The sequence below is a fragment of the Leptosomus discolor genome, chromosome 4, assembly GCF_034619465.1.
Source record: "Leptosomus discolor isolate bLepDis1 chromosome 4, bLepDis1.hap2, whole genome shotgun sequence".
Taxonomy (NCBI): Eukaryota; Metazoa; Chordata; class Aves; order Leptosomiformes; family Leptosomidae; genus Leptosomus; species Leptosomus discolor.
In genome coordinates this window covers 37738890-37763685 of record NC_141394.1, presented here as the reverse complement: position 1 = coordinate 37763685, position 24796 = coordinate 37738890, and the positions used below count along the sequence as shown (strand labels likewise).

At 41.0% G+C, this 24796-nt stretch overlaps 1 protein-coding gene across 2 annotated transcripts in view; it reads left to right on the top strand.

Annotated features, from left to right (window-relative positions):
• The window catches only part of GALNT7 (polypeptide N-acetylgalactosaminyltransferase 7), a 76830-nt gene that overhangs the window by 12111 nt on the left and 39923 nt on the right, over positions 1 to 24796 (top strand). For both annotated transcript variants that reach the window (XM_086464284.1, XM_086464285.1), the window contains exon 2: positions 22363 to 22820. In XM_086464284.1, coding sequence (XP_086320410.1) covers positions 22363 to 22820 — 458 coding nt within the window. The remainder of the gene's footprint in view (positions 1 to 22362; positions 22821 to 24796) is intronic.

Genomic DNA, 24796 nt, shown 5'->3' with positions numbered 1-24796 from the left:
ATGGAAGCCTTCCAGCAGTGTATATTTAGGATATAACACCAAACCCCAACAACTTCCCTGTAGGAAGTCCATTTTCTCCCCCACATGTATTTGTTAATTTTGTCAGACCTTAATGTTGCTTAACTGTTTTCATACTGTATTTGCTATAGGACTCAAAGAAACTGAATCATATGAAAAAGACCAGTTATGGTATACTCTAATGTTTTATAACCAGTACAGGTTTTATCTCAGTGCATGTTAACCTCTGCGATGTTCCTTTCCCTTCATACATTTTTTTTTTTTTTTTTTTTACTTTTAAAGTTTTGGATTTTTTACTTATTTTGATTTATTTTGTCTGTAGGCTGAAGAAATGTGGCCAGCGCTAGACTGGCACATTCCCTAATACCCTCTCTTAATCTAGCTCTAGTGGCATAAAAGATTGGATACAAGAGTGAGAAAATACTTAGGGAGAAGGGAGTTCTGCCTGACATTGGGTGCATTTTCTAAGGAAGGGGTAGGACTAGAGATCTAGAAATACGTGTTCAAATCATCATGCTGTGAAAAGTCACCATTTTTGTATAAAATTTTAATGAGAACTCTATTGATGCTTGGAGCTTTCCTGAAAAGGGAGAAGTGCCTCACCTAGTGCAGGGCAACTGCTGGTTATGCACGCCTTCCCTCTCCTCCCAGAATTTAAGAGCATGCAGCTGTCTCCTTAATTAATTCTGTAATAAGAGGGAAAATAATCTTTTTGTAGCTTTAATTTAGAAGAAGAAAGGGAGATTCATACTGCTAAGAATATTTAACAGAAATGTCCTTTTGTTTAAAGCGTAATAGTGTTCCTGCATTAGCATTAACTCTTAGCACAGGCAACACTGGAAGAACAGTCCTGGGTGATTTGGGAAGCAGCAGCCCTTGCCCAGATCACCCGAAACAGTCTGTTCTACTGTTAGAGGCTTTCCCTGCATGGGAACACTTGGGTTATTTCCAAGATGGGGTCTGGGTGTCGTGGCTCAGAAAACCGCACGACTGGGCAAGCCTGTGTGTTTGTCTTTTTTTTTTTTTTTTTTTCTGATGCTCTCAACACACCGTGAATGTCTGGCCTTAAATTCAGCAGGGACATAAGTGTGCTGCCTTTATGTCTCCGCTTCCTCAGTGGGTCTTCTCCAAGGGAGAAGAAAGGTTTAGAGAGGCACTCTGGTTTGTTTGGGGTTTTTGTTGTGGGTTTTTGTGGGGGTTTTTTGTTTGCTTAGTTGGGTCATGTTGTTTTATTTTAAAGGTGCAAAAGCAGCAAGCCCTGTCTTGAGCCAGGCGGCTGCTCTCCTGCCAGCCTGCAGATGCTTGTTCTCCCCACAGAGGTCTCAAGGAGGGCTCTGAGGATGGCTAGAAGTCACTCGGGGGGGGGGCGGCGGGGGCACGGCTGTGCAGCCCTTGTCTCTCCGCTCTATGCCTTATCCACAAGTAATGGTTTTAAACAGCCTGGGGGGGCAGCTGTGTTCTGTGCATTTTGCTACGAGGGCACTCTGCTTGCTCTGTGTTTTTCAGCTACCCTTTGCTTCCAGCAGATTTATTTATTTTCTTTTTCACGCTCCTGTTTTAAAATAGCTTGGCACTGGTGTTCACCCTGCTTATGGATGCCAGAGTCCTTTGGCTTGCCCACACCACTGGCTGCGGGAAGTCCTTGACCCAGCTCAGCATGCGGATGTAAAGGTGCTTGTGTTGGCACACAGGCAGGACAAGAATGTGTAGTGGAGAAGCAAACTGGTTGTAGAAATGTATCTATCCTGTTCTGGAGCATCAGCTTGAAAAACCCAGCACCTATCAGAGATTTTAGACCACAACAAATTAGCGAAAACAAAAATGTAAAGGCAGCTTGTCTGCAGCATCTGAAAAGTACATTTTCATTGATTTTCTGCAAGAGCTAGGTGCATCTTGCCATTCGTATTCCTGGTATTCCACAGTTCACCTTGCAGCAGAGATGAAAAATACCACCCTCAGGTTTTACTGTATATCTGCAATCTTGGGAAGATAAACGTCAATGTAATGCATCGTAGTGTTGACATTCAGAAGTCTTCCAAACCTTGCTTTTTGAATAAAACGGGGAAGTCAGCCTTGAGTCCCTTTACTCAAGAAGAGTAGGCAGTGATTATTTTTTTTTGTCACATCTTACATAAATCTGACTTCCTTTACAAATCTACAGTTGTCATACTGTCAACAATTATAGAACTGGAAATGCCATACTAAACAAAAGGAAAATACGCTGTTTCCAGGTAAAATATTATGTCTGAAGTGACTTTCATTGCTTTTGGGTTTCAGCTGCTCTCTGCTAAAGAGATGCACAGAGTTTCTACTGTTCATGTTCTGTTGAAATTATTAAAAATTGGAAAAATTAAAAATTGGAAGCTGAATAACAGCTTATTTTTAAGCTTTTGTATTTTCTAATTGAAGTGAGTTGAAAAGTCAAAAATCCCAGCTTTAATGATGTCAGAAAGGCTATCCAAATTTCTTGCAGAAGATCATGGGATGATTGAAGCTGGAAGGGACCTGAGGAGTTCCCTAGTCCAAACTCCTGCTTAAAGCAAGATCAGCAGTGTGGTCAGACATGCTGATTGGGGCTTTGTCCAGCTGGGCCTTGAAAACCTCCAAGGAGGAAGATGGCACAACCCCTCTGCCTGACTTATGTCCCACTGTTTGGCCATTCTTATGGTGCAAGGTTGTTTGTTTGTTTTAATCCAGTTGGATATTTCCATTAGTTTCACCAAAGAACACACTGACGCCTCTTCATCGCTGTCCCTGATATTTTTAGTTTGCCGTGAGACTTAAAACTATAGAACTGTTTAATTGTAATTTAAGAAAAAAAAAAAAAGTGGGTTTTCTCATTGGTGTTTGCATTGGGATTCTTTTATTTGTTTTGCTTTTTTGTTTAGCTTACTGGAACTGTTTAGTGGGATAGTGACTTAATCTGGTTTTCTTTATCATAACTTAGAAGATTTGTGCAAGTCTATATTGTGTGATAAATTAATGTATTGAGAAAATGTTGATTTGGGTAACTCATGACAGTTTTAAACAGAATGTATACCTTTTATGTTGTGCTGTTGTCACTTGTGTGCAAGAACTTTTAAAAAAGAAAGCACTTCATCTCAAAAGATGACTGATTAATGACAGCAATAATACTGGCTTGGTTGACAACCATGTGAATATATTGTCTCTTACAGAAGATGCTCTTCTATATTGCTTTTCCTTTACATTTTCACTACAGTAGTTTTGCTGTTTATTGAAAGGCAGCAAAACACAGTGGATTTTATTTCTTTTGTATTTTGATTAGAGTATCTTCCTTGCGGATTTTTGAGTTTCTTTTGCTGTTTCTGTTTTGATCTGTAGTCTATATTGTTTACAGTGTTTATTTATTTACAATATTTATTTTGTTTACATTATTATTAATTACCGTACAGTAAACAAGGCTGTATTGTTTACTGTCCTAGCCTGGTATGTCTGTCAGTTCATCCTTCTCTGGTATTTGGTGGCTCACGTGTATAGCTTCTCTCTTATACTGAAAATTGAAATACTGACATCTTTCTTCTTTTACAGTTCTTCCTCTTGGGAAGCACTGCCTCTGCCTGGCCAGTTGTAAGTAAGAATTGCCTTACTGACTCTTCTTTCTCCAGCTGCTGGCCAGATTTTGCCGTGTTAAGAGACAACAGACTCTCTTTCTCGGGGACTGCAGAGGGCTTTTGAAATGAGTTTTCTGACGGGCTTTAACAAAATTGTCTTTGTTAGAAGTTAAAGTGCAAGGCTAGCACGTAAAGGTCTTGATTCAGCGAACTGAGTTCCGGTTTAAGCACCCATTAAATGAACTGGATAGAGCATAAGTATGCTTTTTAAATATCTTTTCTGTGTTAGACGTAGTAAGTGGAGGGCACAGTTTTCATAAACACCATTGTTAGCTGCTCCATTTGAAGCCTACCAGGAGCACGCATGCTTAGGGCTTGTGGAAATTGTTCCAGCTGGGAACAGCATCACTGGGGCAAAAGTAACCTGATGCAAGCCTCACCATTCTTTTGAGAGCAGTTTTCAACCAAAATTCCATTCTCGTTGTTTACATGGAGAGTCTTGAGTTGTGAAGACTTCTGATTTCATAACAAAAATATTTACAGGGAGTGAACATTTGTTGACAAGATTAGAATGCTTCAGAGAAATGCTGCTTGCTGTTTGGATGGTGGGGCATCCTGTGGTTAGACCCAGTGCTGAGAACACTGGCTTCCATTCATTGCAAGCAAGAAGGATCCTCATGCACCTTTGTGTGTGCTGTATGCTGAATAATTTAAACAGTAGAATGCTACGGTTCCTCCAGTTGCAGAGGAATCGGTGAACGTGGGAGGGTGATGTTCATTTGCATCTTCTCCAGGCATGTGATGTGAAATGGCAGCCAAAGTGTACCTGAGTTGGAAACACAAAGGTCACATGAAAACTCTCTTCAGGATCTGACACATGTAGGCAGGTCCCTTGGAAGATGTTCAGGGCTAGAGGCTGATCCTTGGTGCCATCTTAAGAGAAAGCAGTAAGATGTCAGTTCCCAAAGTTGGCTTTGAGAGTAATGTTTTGAATCTTAGTCTTGGGCAGCTTCAAATTTAGATTGTTGGCACCACCATGGATCATCTGCACTAGCAAAGTTAATCTAAAGGCAGTCTGTTTCTTGAAGTCCAGGTGCAGTGTATCTGCCTCTCCGCGAGGTCTTGTGGTCTCAGTGTGAGCGTGGTGACTTCCATAGTCAAAAGATATGCATGGAGAGTGCAGAGCTAAGGGTAAGGCTTGAAGCATAGTGGCGAGCAGACAGGTTCAATGGAGTCCATTTGAGGAAGTTTCTGGATTATAGTATTCTTGCTGGCTATTTAAAAGCTGCACTCACACATGGTGTGGCTTCTAAAGCAGAGCTATGATACAAGTTTTGATACTCATGCATACTTCACAGCAAAACAAGTAATACCACTAGCTGTGTTAATCATAGAAAGGGTAGTCAATTTACCAAGATTGATTTATCTGTTCCATAAATTGGTTCTTAGTAGTTTAGTATTGTTGCAGATCTTTTTTCCTTCTTATGCTTCAAGTACATGTATTGTGTTGATTTTTTTGTTTGTTTGTTTTAAAATATTTAGGACAAATAAGAACTTAACCTTACCTCAGTAATTCAGCAGAGTATAACTAATTTATTGGCAAACACAACACAGATTCTTTTTCATATGGTATGTAGAAAAGATTCAGGAGCAAAGGGTCAAGGAAAAATGAGACGGAGAACAATATTGATCATAACAGGTGATTTCCCCTCACTTATGTAGTCAAGCAGTACACAAGGTAATTACGTAAATACTTTTGAATTTCTGTTATCTTTTGGGAGTTCAGATGAAACTTTCAGAAATGGGTTTTAGACTGTATGGAATTTTCATACAATGCAGCTTTTGGCTTCAGCTGGCTGTTTCTTTGAAAAAGCTTTCGGAATGATAGGGTTGATCAAATTGTGAAATGCAATTTAAAAAAAAGACAGAAGTAGGCTGTTGTAAAGCTTGAGAATGGTAACAATATTTCAAGATAAATGAAAATGTAATAATGCAGTTTGCTTCTTAATAGCAAGAAATACGAAATGAGATTGACGCGTCTTTAAAAATTGAGGCGGACAAGATTTAGCACAGAAGTCTGCATCCCTTGATCAAGCGTGTCCATCCATGATAGATTTATTGTATTATAAATGTCATTTACTTGCTGAGGTATATAAAACAAAATGCATGATTTTTAGATATCGGTCTGTCTCAGATGATTGAGAAAAAAGGATGAAGTTTCTCTGTGGGCTTTAACCAATGCAGTGTTCATAGCTGATGCCTGGAAGGCCAGAGAAGCTGTCCTCAGCTGCTTAAAAGATGAGGATTGATAGTAGCTTTTGTTTCTTTTTGAGGCTTTTTCCCTCTGGAGGGAAAATAATAGAAATTGGATATTTTTCATAGCAAAGTTCTGCATTATAAATTGTAACTCTTTGGTGTCTTACTTTTTTAAATTCAAAGCGTACACTTGTTTTTACATGCTTATCTCTACAGCTTAAAATTTGATTACTTAAACTTTGATTGTTTAAGTCCGAAAGAAACAGCTTAATCTATTTCTTTCTTCAGTCTACAGAGAACATTCCTGAAAAGGGCTTGGTCTAGGTGAAATGAAAAGCCTTGCCCCCTCATAGTCCACTGTGTAACACTACTACGCAGTAAAAGAAAAATAATCCTGCCTTTATGGAAGGAAATTAAGCTGGACAGAGGGCATCTTGGAAGTCCTTAAGAATCTCTCATGTCCATGTGAATAAACATGAGTTCTGTGTTTAAGATCTCATTCAAGCATATGCATAAAATGAAGGATATTCCTGGAGTGAGACAGAACGTGGAAGGAGCAATGACTGAACTAGAAAGGTTACAAGCTTCATTTAATGTTGAAATGTGGTGGTGAGAACAAATCTTGTACTGAACCTCTTCAGTGATGCTGTGTTTTAAGCCTTTCACCTTGGAGAGCACAACTTCACGGGGGAAAAAAAGATGAAAGAGGTTTTAGGGATGGGAAAGAGGTGGCTTGTTACTGCTGAACTGCCAAGGGCTGTGGAAGAAAGTTCTTTGCAATTGTACCAATGCCTTGAGTGTAGGAGTTAGGACTGGACAAGACCGGCTGCTGGGCATAAAAGACAAGGCAATGCAGCTGAAGAGCACAGAGTGTAGGAGTGAAATGAGAAAGCACCAGAGAGAAGATCTGGGTGTTAGAAATGATAGTGTTCTGGATTATGGCAATATTGCAGTGAAAGAATTCGTTCTCATGGCTGTTTTCTCTCTTTGTCGTTCATTTGATTGCAAAAATGTTGGAATTGTTTGCCAAGCACTTAAAAGTGTGTGCTTGTGGCAGTAGTAGAATGCTACTGTAGAAATAGTTAACCTACATGGATCAGCATATACTAAATTGTTAAGACATCAATACAACACTGTATTTGTTTTCAAGTATTCAGGATTGTTTGCTCATAATTTTTATTAATTGCTAAAGTTGAATAGTCCTGGGGATCTGCAAGGGAAGGAGGTCATTTAAGCTAAGAAACAGGACCTACTTTCCTGTGTGAATACCGTTTTACTAATCTACTGACAGAGTATCTGCTGTCCTGCTAGCCTCTAATTGGCAGTTCAGAGAAAGATAGTAAAGCTGAGATGAAAAATCAATGCATTTTTCTTCTGAAGAAGGGAAGAAATAGTCCAAGAGTCACATATAAAGACCTGATATGATGCCCTTTTGCATCTTGCAGTCAGCTCTGATGGAGATGATGTCTTAAGCAATTGTCTGTTTTGTTTTTAATATTTATAGTTTTTCCAGTCAAGCATTTATAAAATCCCTCTAGTGAGGAAAAAATGTGGACAGTTGTCTAATTATGGTATGCTCCTCTCTTTTCCTTGTATCCTGGGGGAAAACTTCATAGGCCAGCAAGGTGTTGGTTATTCAAATTATTATGAAGCAAGTATAATAAACCCAAATATACTTCTGATTAATTTTATTGCAAATGTGTAATAATAAATGTCTTTATCTTCACTCTAGTTTGCTGGTCTTGACTTGAAAGTCTGTTTTTCTGTTAACGAAAAATGCATTTCAGTTTTACCAACCTGTATTAGAAAACTGTATCTTATGGTTGTGAGGTGTTCTATATTACATGGTCCAAACACCTGTCCCTTAGGAAAAGCTTAAAGATGGAGATGTGAGAATAGCACCTAATACTTGATTCTGAAGCCCTTGTATGCAAGTTGAAGGGCAGAGCTATGTTTTCTTTTTTCATTGTTGATTTTACTATTTTCTAGATCTGTTATGTGAGCCATTCAGCACTGTCTTTAAAATCTGATCTAATGCATAGTAGTGCTCCAAACCACATACTCATGTGCAAATATGGTACTCCTAATCACTTGGAGGACAGAGACAGCAAAAAAAAAAAATCTTGCATTTTCTGCCATCCATTTCTGCCGTCCATTTTTCAAAAGGGTTGTCCTGATAGTTGGCTTTTCTCTAGAAGAAGGAGTTGGAAAAAATGTTTGCCTCCACCTTCTGCCCCTCCAAAATAGGCTAAGCAATGGCACCATCTTAATCAAAGCACTGTAAACAAAACTGGAAATTTGAGATGAATTAAAAGGAGAACAGAAGGTTGCATTTAAACAAGATCCATAACAACAAATGTTTACAAAAATGAGAGATGGTAATATTGATTAGAGCCAGTCAGAATTTTGAGCATTTGGAGACTTCCCACAGCCTTCAGCTGCTTAAATATTTTTCTGGCCTTGGCTGTGACCCTAGAAGCCAGTTTGTTGCACTTTTTGTTTAGAAATGCATTCATTCACCTACTGGTTTGCTCCTCCTGTGATATCTACAGCAGCTGGCACATTTGCTTAAGGAACAAGTTGCTTTGCTGAATCTCTAGCACAGCAAGGTGCCTCATGGATTGCCTTCAGGTTGAGAAGTTGAAAAAGAATTATTTTCATTAAGTTTCTTAAGAGAAAACAAGGTTTAACTTTCTAGGCAGTAAGTGTTGTCTTTCCCATGAGTAGGTGCAACTTGACATCTCCTAAGACTTCAGGTGGAGAGTTGCTTCAGAAGAAGAAGTAGAATTGAAAGCAATTGGGTCCTTCGAGTCTCCACTCTCAAGACTAGACAAGAAACTAGACTTTGTTTTGGAAAGATAGGGGTCAGTGTCTGGTAGATTTTGCTTACCTGGGACAGTTTTTTCTCCTGCTGCAATAGAATGGTAACTGTGCCTCAGGGCTTGGTACTCTCCTTGCTCTTTGGACTCTTCATGGGGCTTGGCTGTTACCATAACAGCATTCTGAACAACTGAATTACAGTAAAATATTTTAAATGTCTGAATTTAGCATGAAGTGAGTCAACAGGCATACAAATTTGGTTTTATTTTTTTTTCTCCAAAATTTGTGTGCAGTCTCATCTATGGTGTAGCAACCCATATGGTGCATTTGAGGGCAAACATACCGAACAGGTGCTGCTTTATTAGCTTGGAGGTCTGAGTCACTGCAGTCTTTGAGAACGACTTACTGTGGATGATGCTCTGCAGAAGTCTGCAGTTGAAATTCCATGCTAAATACATGCTAATGACAATGTAGCCTGTAATATGTAGAAATTTGTCTGTTGTGCAGAGAAAGAAGGCAGGCTATGGGCATTTGTAAAGTAGTTGATGGCAGACTCTTAGAGTGGAGTCTCTGGATCAGCTGGGGGTTGAGTAGACCAGTCTTAACTGCTTCGCCTAAACTGACTTGCCTTGTATAATGTACAGTATTTGTGTTTTCTTGATTTATGTCATGTTCCACTAAGAGTGGGCCAAGATCAGTGCAGGCGACCTTCTTAGCAGTCAAGGGAAGTGTGTGGTCTCTTGTGGTCTTGTTTCTTGGGGACCAGAGAATCATAGAATGTATTGTGTTGGAAGGGACCTCTAAAGGTCATCTAGTCCAACCCCCCTACAATAAGCAGGGGCATCTCTAACTCAGTCAAGTTGCTCAGAGCCCTGTCAAGCCTGACCTCGAATGTCTCCGGGGATGGGGATTCCACTACCTCTCTGGGCAACGTGTTCCAGTGATCCACCACCCTCATATCAAAGAACTTTTTCCTAATGTCCAACCTGAAGCTACGATTTCTAGCTTAAAACCATCACGCCTCGGTCCTATCGCTACAAACCCTTGTGAACAGTTCTTCCCCTGCCTTCTTATAGGCCCCTTTCAGCTATTGGAAGGTCCCTATAAGGTCCCCCTGGAGCCTTCTCTTCTCCAGGCTGAACAACCCCAACTCTCTCAGCCTGTCTTCATAAGATACGTGCTCCAGCCCCCTGATCATTTTCGTGGCCCTCCTCTGGACATGTTCCAACAAGTCCATGTCCTTCTTGTGTTGGGGGCTCCAGAGCTGGACACAGTACTCTGGGTGAGGTCTCATCAGGGCAGAGTGGAAGGGCAGAATCACCTCTCGATCTGCTGACCACAATTCTTTTGATGCAGCCCAGGATGTGATTGGCCTTCTGGGCTGCAGTTGCACATTGGTGTCTCATGTCCAGCTTCTCATCCACCAGTACCCCCAAGCCTTTTTCCACAGGGCTGCCCTCTAGCATGTCTTCTCCCAGCCTGTATTGATAGCCACAGTTGCCCTGACCCAGGTGCAGGATCCTGCACTTGGCCTTGTTGAACCTCATGAGATTCACCTGGGCCCGCCTCTCCAGCTTGACTGGAAATTGCACTTTGATGCAACAGAGAAAGCCACTTAATTAACCAGAAGCAAAAACACACCTGAAAAGATGCAGTGTTTAGGGAGATACTTGCTTGTATGCTCTTTTGTTTATGTTTGTCTGACTTGATCGCTTTGGCTTTCTTCTACTGAAAGCATTGGTTACTCTAGTTGTGATAAACTTGTAATCGATTCTTGCGGTTATGAGTTTAAAAGCTTTTCTGTCATCTTTGATGTGCTGTCTGTAAGAAGAGGATCTAGGAGGCTCTGGATCATACTTCTGTCTTATCCAGGGTCCTCTAACAACTCTTCTGTTACTCTGCAGCAAGCAGCTACAAATGTGGTTTATTGTTTGGGTTGGTTTTTTTAATTGCACAGACTACTAGTGGCAACATCTTTCTATTTCTAGAACATGGAAGAGTCTAAAATACAGTATCACCTTAAGTAATATAGCAGCTTCATTTATGATTCAGTTTAATCATATTTGTGTTACTTGAAAATTATTGTAATCCTAATGACGAGAGGCTATTTTGTGTGCTTTAAAACTAGCCTTAAGTTACAAAGCAGAGATTTCTTTAATACCTGATTGTCATGACCACCTCTCCTGTCATGGCAAACAGGAGAGGTGCCTGAGGACTGGAGGAAAGCCAGTGTCACTCCAGTCTTCAGAAAGGGGCAAGAAGGAGGACTCAGGAAACTACAGGCCGGTCAGCCTCACCTCCATCCTGGAAAGGTTGTGGAACAGCTCATTCTGGATGTCATCTCTAAGCATGTGGAGGAAAAGAAGGTTATCGGGAGTAGTCAGCATGGATTCACCAAGGGGAAATCCTACCTGACCAGTCTGGTAGCCTTCTATGATGGCATGACTGGCTGGGTAGGTGAGGGGAGAACAGTGGATGTGGTCTACCTTGACTTCAGCAAGGCTTATGACACTGTTGCCTATAACATCCTCATAGGTAAGCTTAGGAAGTGTGGGTCAGATGTGTGGACAGTGAGGTGGATTGAGAACTGGCTGAATGGCAGAGCTCGGAGGGTTGTGACCAGTGATGCAGAGTCTGGTTGGAGGCCTATAACTAGAGGTGTTCTCCAGGGGTCAGTACTGGTTCCAGTCTTGTTCAACATATTCATCAATGACCTGGATGAAGGGACAGAGCGCACCCTCAGCAAGTTTGCTGATGACACAAAACTGGAAGGAGTGACTGATACACCAGAAGGCTGTTCTGCCATTCAGCGAGACCTGGACAGGCTGGAGAGCTGAGCGGAGAGGAACTTAATGAGATTCAGTAAGGGCAAGTGTAAGGTCCTGAACCTAGAGAGGAGTAACCCTGCTGGAGTGCAGCTCTGCAGAGAAGGACCTGGGACTCTTCGTAGACAGCAAGTGGACCATCAGCCAGCAGTGTGTCCTTGTGGCCAAGAAGGCCAGTGGTATCCTGGGGTGCATTAAGAAGAGTGTGGCCAGCAGGTCGAGGGAAGTTCTCCTCCCCCTCTGCTCTGCCCTGGTGAGGCCACATCTGAAGTCCTATGTCCAGTTCTGGGCTCCCCAGTTCAAGAGAGACGGGGAACTACTGGAGAGAGTCCAGTGGAGGGCTACAAAGATGATGAGGGCACTGGAGCATCTCTCTTGTAAGGAAAGACTGAGAGACCTGGGGCTCTTTAGCCTGGAGAAGACTGAGACGGGACCTTATCAATGCTTATAAATACCTAAAAGGTGGATGTTAAGAGGGTGGGATCAGGCTCTTTTCAGTGGTGCCCGGTGATAGGGCAAGAGGCAACAGGCACAAACTGGAGCACAGGAAGTTCCACCTCAACATGAGGAAAAACTTCTTTCCTTTGAGGGTGACAGAGCACTGGAACAGGCTGCCCAGGGAGGTTGTGGAGTCTCCTTCTCTGGAGATACTCAAAACCACCTGGACACAGTCCTGTGCAACCTGCTGTAGGTGAACCTGCTTTAGCAGGCGGGCTGGACTAGATGATCTCCAGAGGTCCCTTCCAACCACTTACCATTCCGTGATTCTGCGATCCATTTATTCAGGTATTTATCTGAGTCTTTCTACTTTAGAGCTCCTTAATTACTATCACAGATTACATGGTGCTTTCCAGAGCTGCAAGGAGAGGTGCATTGCTTGTGGTTACCTCCACAAAGTTCTTGGGCATCTCTTAAGTGGAAGCTTTGAGTGAAGTGGATCTCTGGCAAGACTTCTTTAATGCAGCATGGCTGTTGAACTACAGATGGGACCGGGGCAGTATGTGACAATAAACGATGACGGTACCAGGAATGAAAGGATGGGATGTGTAAAAGCTGAGTAAGAGTTGAATCTCTTACTTGGGAACAAGGAAGGCAAGTTGAAAGGTTTAACAGCTAGTTTGATATTCCTCAAACACTGAGTGCCAGTAAAGGTGAGGACAATAAAAGACTGCTGTCTTTGACAATAATTTGTTCAGAAGCACTCAGTGTCTTTATTTTGACTTGCTTTCAGTCAGGCAGAGTGTAATTGTGAAAGTGCTTGTTGCACAGGAATTTGAGAAGTACTGCACCTCTCCTAAGCAGGCACCATGTAAGATAGGTCAGGTACAGGCTATGTTCTCACTGTCCTTTTTGTACTCAAATCTCACTGAAGGTGAGACAGAGAAGTTTGCAAGTTTTGGGTGGCCAGTGGCATGCCAAATAAAAGTCTGGGTCTGACACAAAGCACTCTGGCCAGGTGTGCTGGTAGTCTCTGCTTTTGATGAAGGTAGATGAACTTTGCCAAGTAAAGGAAGTCGCTCAGTCTGAACCAGACGCATCTGTGTGTGACCATTACACTGGTAGAAAATCCAGACTTCTCTAGGAGGAGTGATGTGCACAGCAGGAGGTTGTGGGAGAACAGGGACATGGGAAAAGGGAGTGTAGGAGCAAGGGCAGGGGCTAAAGCAGTACAAGCCGAAACAGCACTTGTGGCACGATTGCATTGCTCTGCGGGAGTTTAAGTGATACGTGCACAGCAAGGCCAAAGAGGATGACAGAGCATTATTAGCTCAGACAAGTTCCCCTTGCAAGTGAAAGATAATACTGCAACAGAACCATTTCATTTAAATGGGATGCTTAGATGTGTATCATACTGACTTAATAAATGTGGATATATCTCTTGAAAGAAGGTACTCTGCAGTTAAACAGGTAAAACTCGGGATTTATGGTGTTTTCCTCTGTTAGGCAAGTAGCTGGACAATCAAGTTACTTCAGCTGAAAATAAGTATCTTGCATTGTTAGAAATTTGAGTATCGGAGTTACTTATATTGGCCGATATGCCACAAAAAAAAAGGGAAGGACAAGAGGAGGAGGCAGTCTCCATATGATTTGTTACCTGAGGGCTTCCATAGCTTAATACAACTTTGTATGCAATGACCTTGTGATGTGTGATGGCTGCAGACCGTGGCAGTATGCAGCAATAGCCTGAAGTCACTGTCCTAGATGAAAGCTTCTGCTGTGGTGGAGTAGACAGTACCTTCATAAAAATCCAAGAAGACAGAAAAAGTTAATTGTTCTTTTTGCCCAGGGAACTCTTACATCAACCATTTAAAAAATACAATAAAGTTGAGAAACTGTATCTTCCTCAGTGTCTTTCTTACACTCAGAGGTTCAAACACCAGCAGAGATAACCTCAGATGTTAGGGAATATTGTTAGTTTTTAGACTCATTACTAGGTAACAAGAAGTTGTTTTTACCACTTTTTGAAATTGGTGATACGGAGACTCACGTAGATTAATGTAAGTCACTTGTAACTTGAATGCTAACTTCTGTCAAACTCCTTCATAATAACAGAACATTGAGCTGCTGCCAAATTCATATTTTTATAAACAGTTCCTCTCCTTTCTTATGGGCCCTTTATTTTTTAACATGACACTTGCTTTTCATAAGCAATGCTTTTAAATCTCAGGAACGTCAGCCCCAAGATAGAAGAAAATTGTTGATCTTACTCCCCTAAGTTGTTTTGCTTCAGCTAACTCAGGTAACTTTTGGGCTTAAAGGTACTGCTACTTAATTATTTTTCAATGGACTGAGTCGATATTAGTGAATGTGGTCTGCTGGTATCTGTTGAACACTAAGCTATTTCTGTAACTGTAGAAGTGTAAATACTAGTGATTGTCCTGTTCTGCCGTACCAGATAGGACACAGGGAATGAGTGAGAAAAGGGATTTTCCTCAATGCTGCTGACCAGCAGGTTTTTTACAGGTATTTATCCCTGGCAAAACACTTCCCTCTTGAGTTGCTACTTGGGAACTGAGAGAAAGTGAGCAAGAAAAACCAAACTGGATAAAGGATGGTGTGAGGCAATGAGTAGTGCATCACGTATCAATCAGCTTGACAGATGCTGTGACATCTAGGAAGCAGGTGAAGGGGGAAGTTGCCTTTTGTTAAAAAAAAAAAACAAAAAAACCCCCCCAAAAAACCCCCAAAAAACCCCGAACAACCAGAAGATTTTATTTTTCATTCTTCAGATATAGGTGGGAGTACAATACACGGCAGCATAAAACTGCTGCTGAACATTTCTCCAAAGCTGCTTGCAGCCCTTGCACCTCAAACTTCAGAGTTATGTATTCTTTATAAATAGAACATACATATATAAAAAATTATGCATATAATGTAATGCCTGCTTGTTTAGATCACCAAATTTCTTTTTAATTGGTTGGAGTTTTCTTAGTGGCTCATAAATGTTTTTGACGAAGTCTTGTGTTGAACACTCCAAAGAGTAGACTGGTGTGGTCATTGTCTGGTAGGGTTACTTGCTTTTTGGAGACGCCATCGCAGTAATGTGTTTGGCGCAAAACTGCAGTCAAGTTAGTTATGTCTCCAAAACTTAACTCTGGGTTGATATAACACAACTTACACAGCTTTAGCGCTAATAGGTATGATTTAGATTTTGTTTGCTCTAGAATATTTAACAGGGAAAAAAATTACTATGGAGAGGTAGCATTCATTGCATAATGGACTTTCATGTTGTCAGTATATCTGTCAAAATTGAGAGTAACTATGAACATAAGAGCATAACTTACATTTTCCTGGAAATGCTGGTGACAAATACTATCGACAGTATGGTTTTTCACTTGAGTTGCACAAAGCCTGCAACTACAGTGATTTAGCAATCCATTATTTTTACAAACACATATTTTTAAACTTCAAAAGTTTTCTGTAATTTAGTGTGAAATTATATTTCTTTCTCTATTTCTACAGTTCCAATAAATGCTGTGTTTGAAGTTTACACAAGTTTTAAAAGTCACGGTAGGAGCCACTGAGCACATAAGCATGCATTCCATCATCTTTGAAGTGCCTCTGAAATACGCTGAGAGAAGAAGCCAAAGCAAGAGAGAAGCAGTCTTGCCCAGGCACTGTGACAGCTGATGCCCCTTTCAAGCCAGGTGGCTTGAATACTACTGCTCGTATTTGACAAAAGAATTCTCCGAATCCAACTTCTGCCCTAATTTGAGTTAACGCAGTTGCCTTTTAATGAAATTGTTTGATGGAAGGTTTTGCAAAATGTGTCTTGAAGGCAGTGCTGCACATGGAGCTTAAAACAGATCTTTTTGTTCTAAAAATTGTAGTGATTACAAAGAACTTTTTAATTATTTATTTGTTTTCTGAAGTGATGGCAGTTGTGCCATAGATCTTTATCTTTGTTTGAGAAGCTCTGTTTTTCCATTTGTGTGTGCTTTCAGTTTTACTTTCCCCTCTGCAGCTGGTCATGCAGTAGCTAGAACTTCTGATTGCTCGGATGGAGGTTACCACATGTGGTGGAAGTGGAAGGTGTGCAATCTTATGCTGGGGGTCCCTTTGACAGTCAGCCAACTGTGTTGTGGAAAGCATTGCTTATTTAATTTATTCTGAAGTTAGTGGTTATCTAGAGTGAAATCTATTCAGAAATGCGATGTTGGGTGTGTTGATTTTCCCTTTTGTTTGTTTGAGCCTGTATACTGAAAAGTCTTCCAGTTTTTTGGTCATAAGGGTGTTGTGGAGTTTCTTTCTGTTATGTGGTGCAAAAATAGTTGCAGGACTATGTAATTCGGTATGGCACTTTGTTTTTTTCCGTCTATGCCCTGAACTGTGACCTGGTAAGACCCACACATAATGATTCGGAGAAAGCAAAATATGCTACACATTGGGGAGTTTTTCTTATTAGCTAGTAGAGCGGAATTGTGCTAGAAGCTTGACTGAGAAGAGGTGTTATTTTAGTATCTTCCCAGCATGAGTCTGGTCCATAACAAAATCTGTGATTCCAGCTTGTAGTCTTTTTTCCTTCCTTTGCCTCTCTTTTTTTCCCCTTCCTTTGCCTCTCTTTTTTCCCCCTTCCTTTGCCTCTCTTTTTTTCCCCTTCCTTTGCCTCTCTTTTTTTTCCCCTTCCTTTGCCTCTCTTTTTTTTCCCCTTCCTTTGCCTCTCTTTTTTTTCCCCTTCCTTTGCCTCTCTTTTTTTCCCCTTCCTTTGCCTCTCTTTTTTTCCCCTTCCTTTGCCTCTCTTTTTTTCCCCTTCCTTTGCCTCTCTTTTTTTCCCCTTCCTTTGCCTCTCTTTTTTTCCCCTTCCTTTGCCTCTCTTTTTTTCCCCTTCCTTTGCCTCTCTTTTTTTCTTCCTGAATACATTAAAATAACTCCCTCCTATTTACTTAAATAATTGAAAAAGCTAGGTTTTATATAATTTCTCTCAAGTGGCCTTTTTTCTCTGATAAACTAGGAGTGTGGCTGCATTAAGTTGAGGCAGACAAGGCAAAATACTTTAAATGTGTTGAAATCCTTGCTAAACTGATAGCTCTGTGGTCTTTGTCAGAGCATCTGTGAGAGAGGCTCTATTCAAAATGCTCATTTTTTTTGCATAGAAAAGGAACCTGTATTAGGGGAGCTCTGAGAGCTCTTGATTCATCCTCAGTTAAAAGACCTTGAACCTTTCCTTATGGTGGAAGAGCATCAACTGTATTTGCCTTTCATGGTAAGTGCAGTGGTGTAGATGCAGCCAAGAGTTATGAAAAGTAAAAGCTGGACTGGAGAAAATAAAACTACGTAGGGACTGGCTTCCTAGGTTACTAAAATAATAAACTCTATCAGGTTTTATAGTTTTTTCATGAGGAACACCAGAATATTGTGATGCTCAGTATCGATCTTTCATCAGTTGGGTATGAACATGTATATTCTGAGAGTGTAAGGTTTTTGTTAATTTCCTTTTGTGTCCTTGGGTAATGAGACTAATACTGGATTCTACTTAATTACTCCCCTTTTCATTTTTTGTGCGTCACTGGTTTTTGTCCGATTATTGCAAGCTGCTTTTATAGACAGTGCTTTTAATTAGAAAACTTTTTTGCAGTATGATAATGTTCCATTTTAGAAATGAAGCAAATCCACTTTTTTAACATCAATTTGTTCTTCAGACATTATTTCATAGGGAGTTTTAGGGAGTTGCCAGTCTTGAACTGGTTGACTGAAGAAAATCAGATTATGCAACTTTCACATTTGCAGTTTTATTGCCAGCTACAACCCCAGCCCTCCTACCTGTTGACCAGTCTTGCGGCTCTATGAAGTCCTCTCCTTTTGCTTTGTATAGTTTAGAAACATATTTCCAAAGGGATACAGTTTTGTTCCCTATACCTTTAATTGCATTCCCCTCTTTTGCAAAAAGGAAGAATGTAATTTGCAAAACAAATTATACCAAGGACCTCCTTTTTTTTTTTTTTTTTTTTTTTTTTTAATACAAGTGAGGAATTGACTGTAGTTATATCATCTCACTGTTTCTGAAACACCCATTGCAGTGACTCATACGTAATCCCCTAAGGAGTGAAAAGAACAGTTGAAAAATAAAGCAGCATGCAGTGAACTGGAGCTAGAAAAGCTGGCAGGAAATCCTAAATCTAGCCCCATAGAGAAAAACAATGATCTGTGGAAAAAAAATTTCTGTATTACTGTATGTAAACAGCTTACTATGTGTTGTTTGTAAAGATGTAATGAGATTTTGTTGTTGTTTTCAGATGTGAGAGGTCACATTCTCTCCCCTCATTTTTGGAAGACCTAGAAGTGCAGTGTTCATATGTGTTGTGCTCACTTCTTCCAAGCCCTCCTTTCACCTTGTTGTCATTGATTTGTCTCTTCCAGAGTTTTTCAAATAATTTTAACACTATCTTGTTTTTCTACTTTAGAAAGGTTGTTGTGATTATTTTTTAATAAATATACATGCCTTCTAGTTTGACTGTCGTTGTATGATTAGAAGTTTGATAGTACATTTTTAGCTGAGCCAAACTTTCAATCAGAGGCACACTGATTAAAAGTTTTTTCTGTTTTTTTGGATATGTTATTAAATCATTTAAAAAAAAAGAAAGAAAGAAAGAAGAAAGAGGGGGGAAGTCATAATTCATAAAAGAGAAGAAGCTCTAGAAGTTCATAACTAAGGCATTCTCGCTTATGTGATGATCAAAGTAGTTCTTTGGCTGTGGTTTGACTTCATTTTTTTTCCAGACAGTATTTGGAAAACCTTTGTCTCTGTTATCGCTGGGGAAACAAATAACCTTCAGGATCTGTGGTCTGCACCATGCACTTAAATGCTGCTAGTTCCCCCCCTTTTTTTTTCCTGGAAAAATGCCCATAAAATGCTGAGATGAAGTTAATTTTCTTCATAACATCCTGTATGATGCTGTGTTTTAGATTTGTGACTGGGGTGGGGAGGGAGGAGTGAGCAGCTGTGTGTGGCTGAGCTGCCTGTGGGTGTTAACCCACAACAAATGCCTTCCATCATATTTGTCCTAGGTACATAAAATTGGAGGAAAGAGGTGAATGAGTGTGTCTGTGTGTTTGTGTATAATCTTCTTGGTTTATGCAATATTTTCCCAGGCTTGCAAAAATGGAATATATATAGTGTCTAGAAGGGAACAGCCAATAAATGCATTATAATGCAAATTGTGCATAACAGTTATAATGAGGCTAAATGTAATACAAGGTAGGTCATAGTTCTGATGACAGCAAAATAGACAAATTACTTTGAGAAGTGTTATGTTTCAGTCAGAGGACTGGCTAAATGGAACCTCATAACTGTTTTATAGGTGATGGAAGTAGAATGAAAGAATATTTAATTTCATATCAATGAGGGGCATAAAGAATTCCTGCCTGATAAAGACTAGTGATCCAGGATGGTTTCTGAGAGCGGAAGCATGTAAACCTGGCTGCTTTTTATGCTCCCTTCCCTTTAGACTCTTCCAGTATCCACAGCTGTTGATTTGGAGTTTTTAGAAGGTACCTCCCTGCCCAGGCATTTTACAGTCCACTTATGGACCTGTTGTCCATCATGTTGTCTCATCCCTTGTTCAACCATTTGTACCGTCTCTCTTCAGAGCCTCCTGTGCAGCATGTTCCAGGAGATCACTGTGCAAAGAAAAATTTTTGGTTCATCTCCTATCAATTTTGTCAAGCTCCTCCATTTCTTGTATTTCAGTTAAACAGTGGGTTTTCATTCAATTTATCCGTCACCTTCATGATTTTGTAAACTTCAGTTGTATGCCCCTCAGTCATCACATCTCCAAGCTGCAAAGTCGTAAGGTGAAAGGCAAGCCTTTCTGGTCTTTCATCTCAAGATACTTAACTACCTTATTCATTCTGGTTGCCCTACTCTGTACCTTCTCTAACTCCTTTTGAGATGCAGAGACCAGAACTAAATATTACTGAAGACATGAATGCCTCAAAATTTTATGCAGTCAAAACGATGCTGTCTTTTAAGCATCTTTGCTGATGATGCCCACCATTTTGTTGGCTTTTATAGCTGTTCTGCGCTCAGAACAGGAATTAGATGCGAATTGGTAAGAGCTGAGTGCTCAGCAGCATTCTGACAGTTGAGTGGTAAAGCCTTCCTTTTGATTTCTAGGCTAAGTGTGAGATGAAGCTCCCTTCAAAAGTCCTCTCAGGGCTTTATTTAGATCCGTGACAGCCTTCTACCTCCTTGCAAAATGTGTCTTTTCACATGACCTTCTTTTGCTTTCTCATACTGACTTTTATGTTCCTCAAAAAATAGTAATGGAAGAACAGAATAATTTAACACTTCTGCATTTTGTATGTCTTCCCTGTTTAAACTGGAATGAGCAGAGAAATGGGAAAGTTTCTTGAATAAACTTACTATTTTCACTCGGAGCCAGGTTGACTCCATTGTTACCATGTTAATCTAGACATATTTTATACTGGATTTTTCTTAATTTCTGAAATTTTATTACACAAAATGGTACGTGAGGAAAATACTGTAATGTTGTAGTAAGTATTGTGTGGCTTAGTTAAACGTGGACATGAGTCATTGTGCCCTTGCTGCAGAAAAGGCAAATGGCATAATGGGTTACACTAGGAAGAGCTTAGCCACCAAGCAAAGGGATGTGGTTTGTTTCCCTGACACACAGCATTAACAAGCCTGCATCTAGAGCACTGTGTCTGGTTTCTCCTTCTGCACTGCCCAGCACAGGAGAAATGTTAACAAATGGAGAGGACCTAGCAAAGGCCTACTAAGGAGGCTAGAGGGATGCAGCATGTGCCACAGTCATGGAAAGGGTAGAGGAGCTTGGCTTGGTTTGGCTGGAGAAAAGTCTAATGGGGAATATAATTGCATCTTTTCACCTTCAAAAGTGAGGTTACAGAAAAAATGTGAATAAAATATTCTGAGGGGTGCACACTAAACAGACAAGAGACAATTATCACAAGATGCAACATGAGAAACTTCTGCTGAGGTATGAGGAAAAATACCTTCACTTTGAGACTGGTCAAACAACCAGAACAGGTTGTCCAGAGAAACTGGAGGATTGTGGGGTGTGACTGGATAAGCCTGTGAGAAGCCTGATGTAACTGTGAGGCTATCCCTGCCTTCGGCAGGTTTGAATAGGTGACGACATTCTGATCTCAATTTTTTGTTTGATTCTGTATTTGTGACTAGATGGTGAGATGTCGCTAAAATGTGTGCATTGTTCTTTGCAGATTTCAGTATGATCTAGCATCTGTCCTGTTTACAAATAGATAATTTTAGCAGGAAACGTGAACTTTCAGCAGTGTTTCCCTGTTGTCCTCTTGGACAGTAGTACTGGAAAAAGCAGTCACTGTATGTTTTGGGGAGCATTCGTGGGTGGGGCTGTTGTATTCTCGAGACTTTGCACTTAAAAACTTCAGAGCCTTTCTGTCCATGGTCTTCCAAAATCACCCATCCTTATTCTAACCCCACAACTTCGCCGATCACTGAAAATGCCAACCAGTTTGCAAAACCCCAGCCTTTCCTCTCAGCAAGAACTTCACATCTCTTGGTGAGGAGGCAGGGAGGAGTGCTGTAAAAGGGTGAAGTTGTTTAAAACAAGGATGCAGGAGGTATCAGTGCCAGTGCCTGTGGCAGGTCTCTCCAGCCCCAGCGCTGCTTCCCCAGGTGGGTCTGTCTGTGTGGCCGTGCAGCAGATCAAACCAGGGCTGCGTCTCATTTTTGCCTGCTGTCCCCTGTGCCCTCAGCTTACCTCATGACTAAATAAACAGCACTGCTGTTGCAGCAGAGGGAGTAATGCTTGGTGGGAGCAAGTAGGGGGAGCGAAGGGTAGGGATTAGATGTGCCTTGAGGCTGCCACAGATGTGCCTGCCAGATTACACGTAGTCACAGCACTCTTTCCCAGCTCAGGAGCATGTTGAGGCTGTATCTAGCCACTGCCGAGACCCTGTAGAGGTCTCAGCAGCCAGTACGCGTAGCCTCAGAAACACGCTGTGCCCAAGAGTAACCCCAAGGATGCCGTGCTCAGCATTGCAACATTGTCTGCCTCCATACCACCCCCCTTCATAAAACACTCTGTTGGTGCTCCCTACACATTGGTTTCATGTGCAGCCCGAACCGTGTTAAAAGTTAACATGTCCTGCATGGGTGTTTGGTCTTTGGGAATACTTTGCGTGTTGGGCTATTTCCAGGACCTACTCACCAAGGTAAGTAGGTGGTGATGCTCTCCAGCAGGCAGTTGCTTTAGTAAAAAGTGTTCATTGAGCCCCTTACAGAGGCTCCTTCCTTCTTGCTTAACATAAAGATAGTACCAACTCTCAATGTGTTAAGGTACTGGATTTAAATAAATAAAGGGTCATCTGTTTATATGATCTCCTGCTGTTTCTCTGTGTATGTATAGGATGACAAAGAAGCCAACAGACTCATGCCAAACAAAGGAGACCATGGACTAGGAAATGAGAAGTTCAAACCTGTGGTACCTTGGCCTCATGTTGAAGGTGTGGAAGTGGACTTGGAATCCATTCGAAGGAAAAATAAGGCCAAAAATGAACTAAATCATCATGGTGATGGTGATAGCAAACAGCAAAACATCATCCAGAGGCAGTATCTCACATTTAAGCCTCAGACATTTGTATACAGAGATCCTGTTTTACGACCTGGAGTCCTTGGTAATTTTGAACCCAAAGAGCCTGAGCCTCACGGAGTTGTCAATGGCCCTGGAGAGGAAGCAAAGCCATATGTTTTAGGACCAGATTACAAAGAATCCATTCAAGCCAGCATTAAAGAGTTTGGGTTTAATATGGTGGCAAGTGATATGATCTCACTAGATCGAAGCGTTAATGACTTGCGTCAAGAAGAGTAAGCAAACTTTTTGGTTTAGTTCTGTTTTTACGGGATTTAATTATTTTCTTTCCATATATCTTAATTGATGCTTAAAATAGTATTACTAATTAGGCCAAATACTTAAGGCTTCTTGTCCTGACAGGCAAGAGTGCTGTACTATACCAAATGTTTCCATATATTGTTTTTACTGCTGTTGTAATGATTCCTTTCATGAATACTTAATCTATATTGATTTGAATCTGAAGTCATCTGTTTTAGCATCTAATTGCATGTATTTGCATGTTCCAGATCCAGCCACAGACTTTGTTGTCATATCTTGTTTTCTTAATCCATAAATTCTTAAGGTTTGTTTTTTAAGAAAGAATGATTTTTTTTGTTGTTATTTCCTGCAGAAATTCCTATGCTATTTAAGTTTACTTAGCTTTGGTTTCATCCCAGTGCTTTAAAAATGAAAACTAAATATATAGATAGAGAGAACACAAGTTAAGAAATATTGTTCCCTTTAAATAAATCTGCTTTATTACCTGCATTAACAGAAGTATAGATCTGCCATAGTGGTCTTTGGGGTTTGGAGCTGATGGAAGAGCAGTCTTCTACAGTTTCTCACTGCAATTTTCATAAAGAAGGAAGCAATCTTAGAAAAAAACATTTTTTTGCTTGCTGGGAGGGTGTCTACTTTGGTGTGGGGAAATTCTGGGAAGTTGTTAATGTTTGCTTAGTGTTTACTAACAGGTTTACACAGTCTCTTTGGTATATGCTGTAGCCAAATTTGCTCTCAGGCTGATCTGCATTTGATACAATTTCGTTGTTAAATATCAGCTAAGCAACAGGTCTCTGTTCTGGGGTTGGTTTTTTGCATTTGGAGGGGAGGGTATATGAATTTGGATATGAAACGAGTTACTTGCCTGTTTTTACTTCCCCTTCATCCCTAGCAGTGGAGCTGTGCTGATCCCTGGATTGGGTGCCAACCCAATGTATGTTTCCAGCTGTGGCAGCTGGTCTGTTTGGTTGGTCACTGGCTGGTCACTGAGGCTCTGCTGGGGCCTTTTATAGCAGGTGTTTTTTCATTTTGCAAGGTAGGAGAGAACTGGCCAGCTGTGAGTGTGACTCATGCCTGCGCGTGTACGGCTGCTTGAATTTACTGCTTGGTGCATACTCACTGAAAGCAAATGAAGTGCATGGAGTACAGCGTTTCCCTTGCTTCATGCTGTGTTCCTGGGTGACTTACAAAAGGTTTCCACTTGCAGTCAGAGGAGGGGACTGTGCCTGTCCACTGCCAGTGACAAGGAAGCATTGGCTGTCCTGGGGTTCACTTCAGCTTTCTTTCTTCACTGAGGTCAGCAGTGGACCTCTGTGCTAAAGAGATGTTTCTGAAGGGGAAGGAATGGTCCAAGTAATGTGCCTAGGTCAACATTTCCTTTTAGGAGGTTATTCCCTAGACACTGCTGCTTCTGCTGAGGTATTTGCAGCCACTGGAGCCCCTTTTATAGAAGGCAACAGCACTAAGGAAACTCACAGAGAAAAACCATTTCCCCATCAGGTGTTGTGATTAACTGGGCAGAGGGGAGCTGATGCCAGGAGTTCATGTTAACAGAGCTTGCTTTGGCCATGCCTTCTCTAGAGAGAGGGTGGGAAGGAGGTGGGAGCACGCTCTCCTCCTCGCTCTCTGCTCTGCAAGGACAGCAGAGCAGAAGTGGCAAGATGTCATGTGCAGGTGGGACAGGCTAATAGCCATAACTTTGGCAGCAGAGCTCAAATACTCCATCCCCTACGTTTTTCCCCAAGGTGGAGGGCATAAGAGAGTGTACATATCTAAATAGTTCCACACCTGTAACTTCCTGAATTGTTTTTGGCATAATCTCAGTTTGTCTTCTGTTGTGAAGGAGAGTAATAAGTAGAAATTCCCAAAGAAGAATTAAATACTTGGCATAGTTTGAGGAATAGGAGGGACAGCCATGTGACCAATCAGAGCAGAAAAGATGAATTTTAGA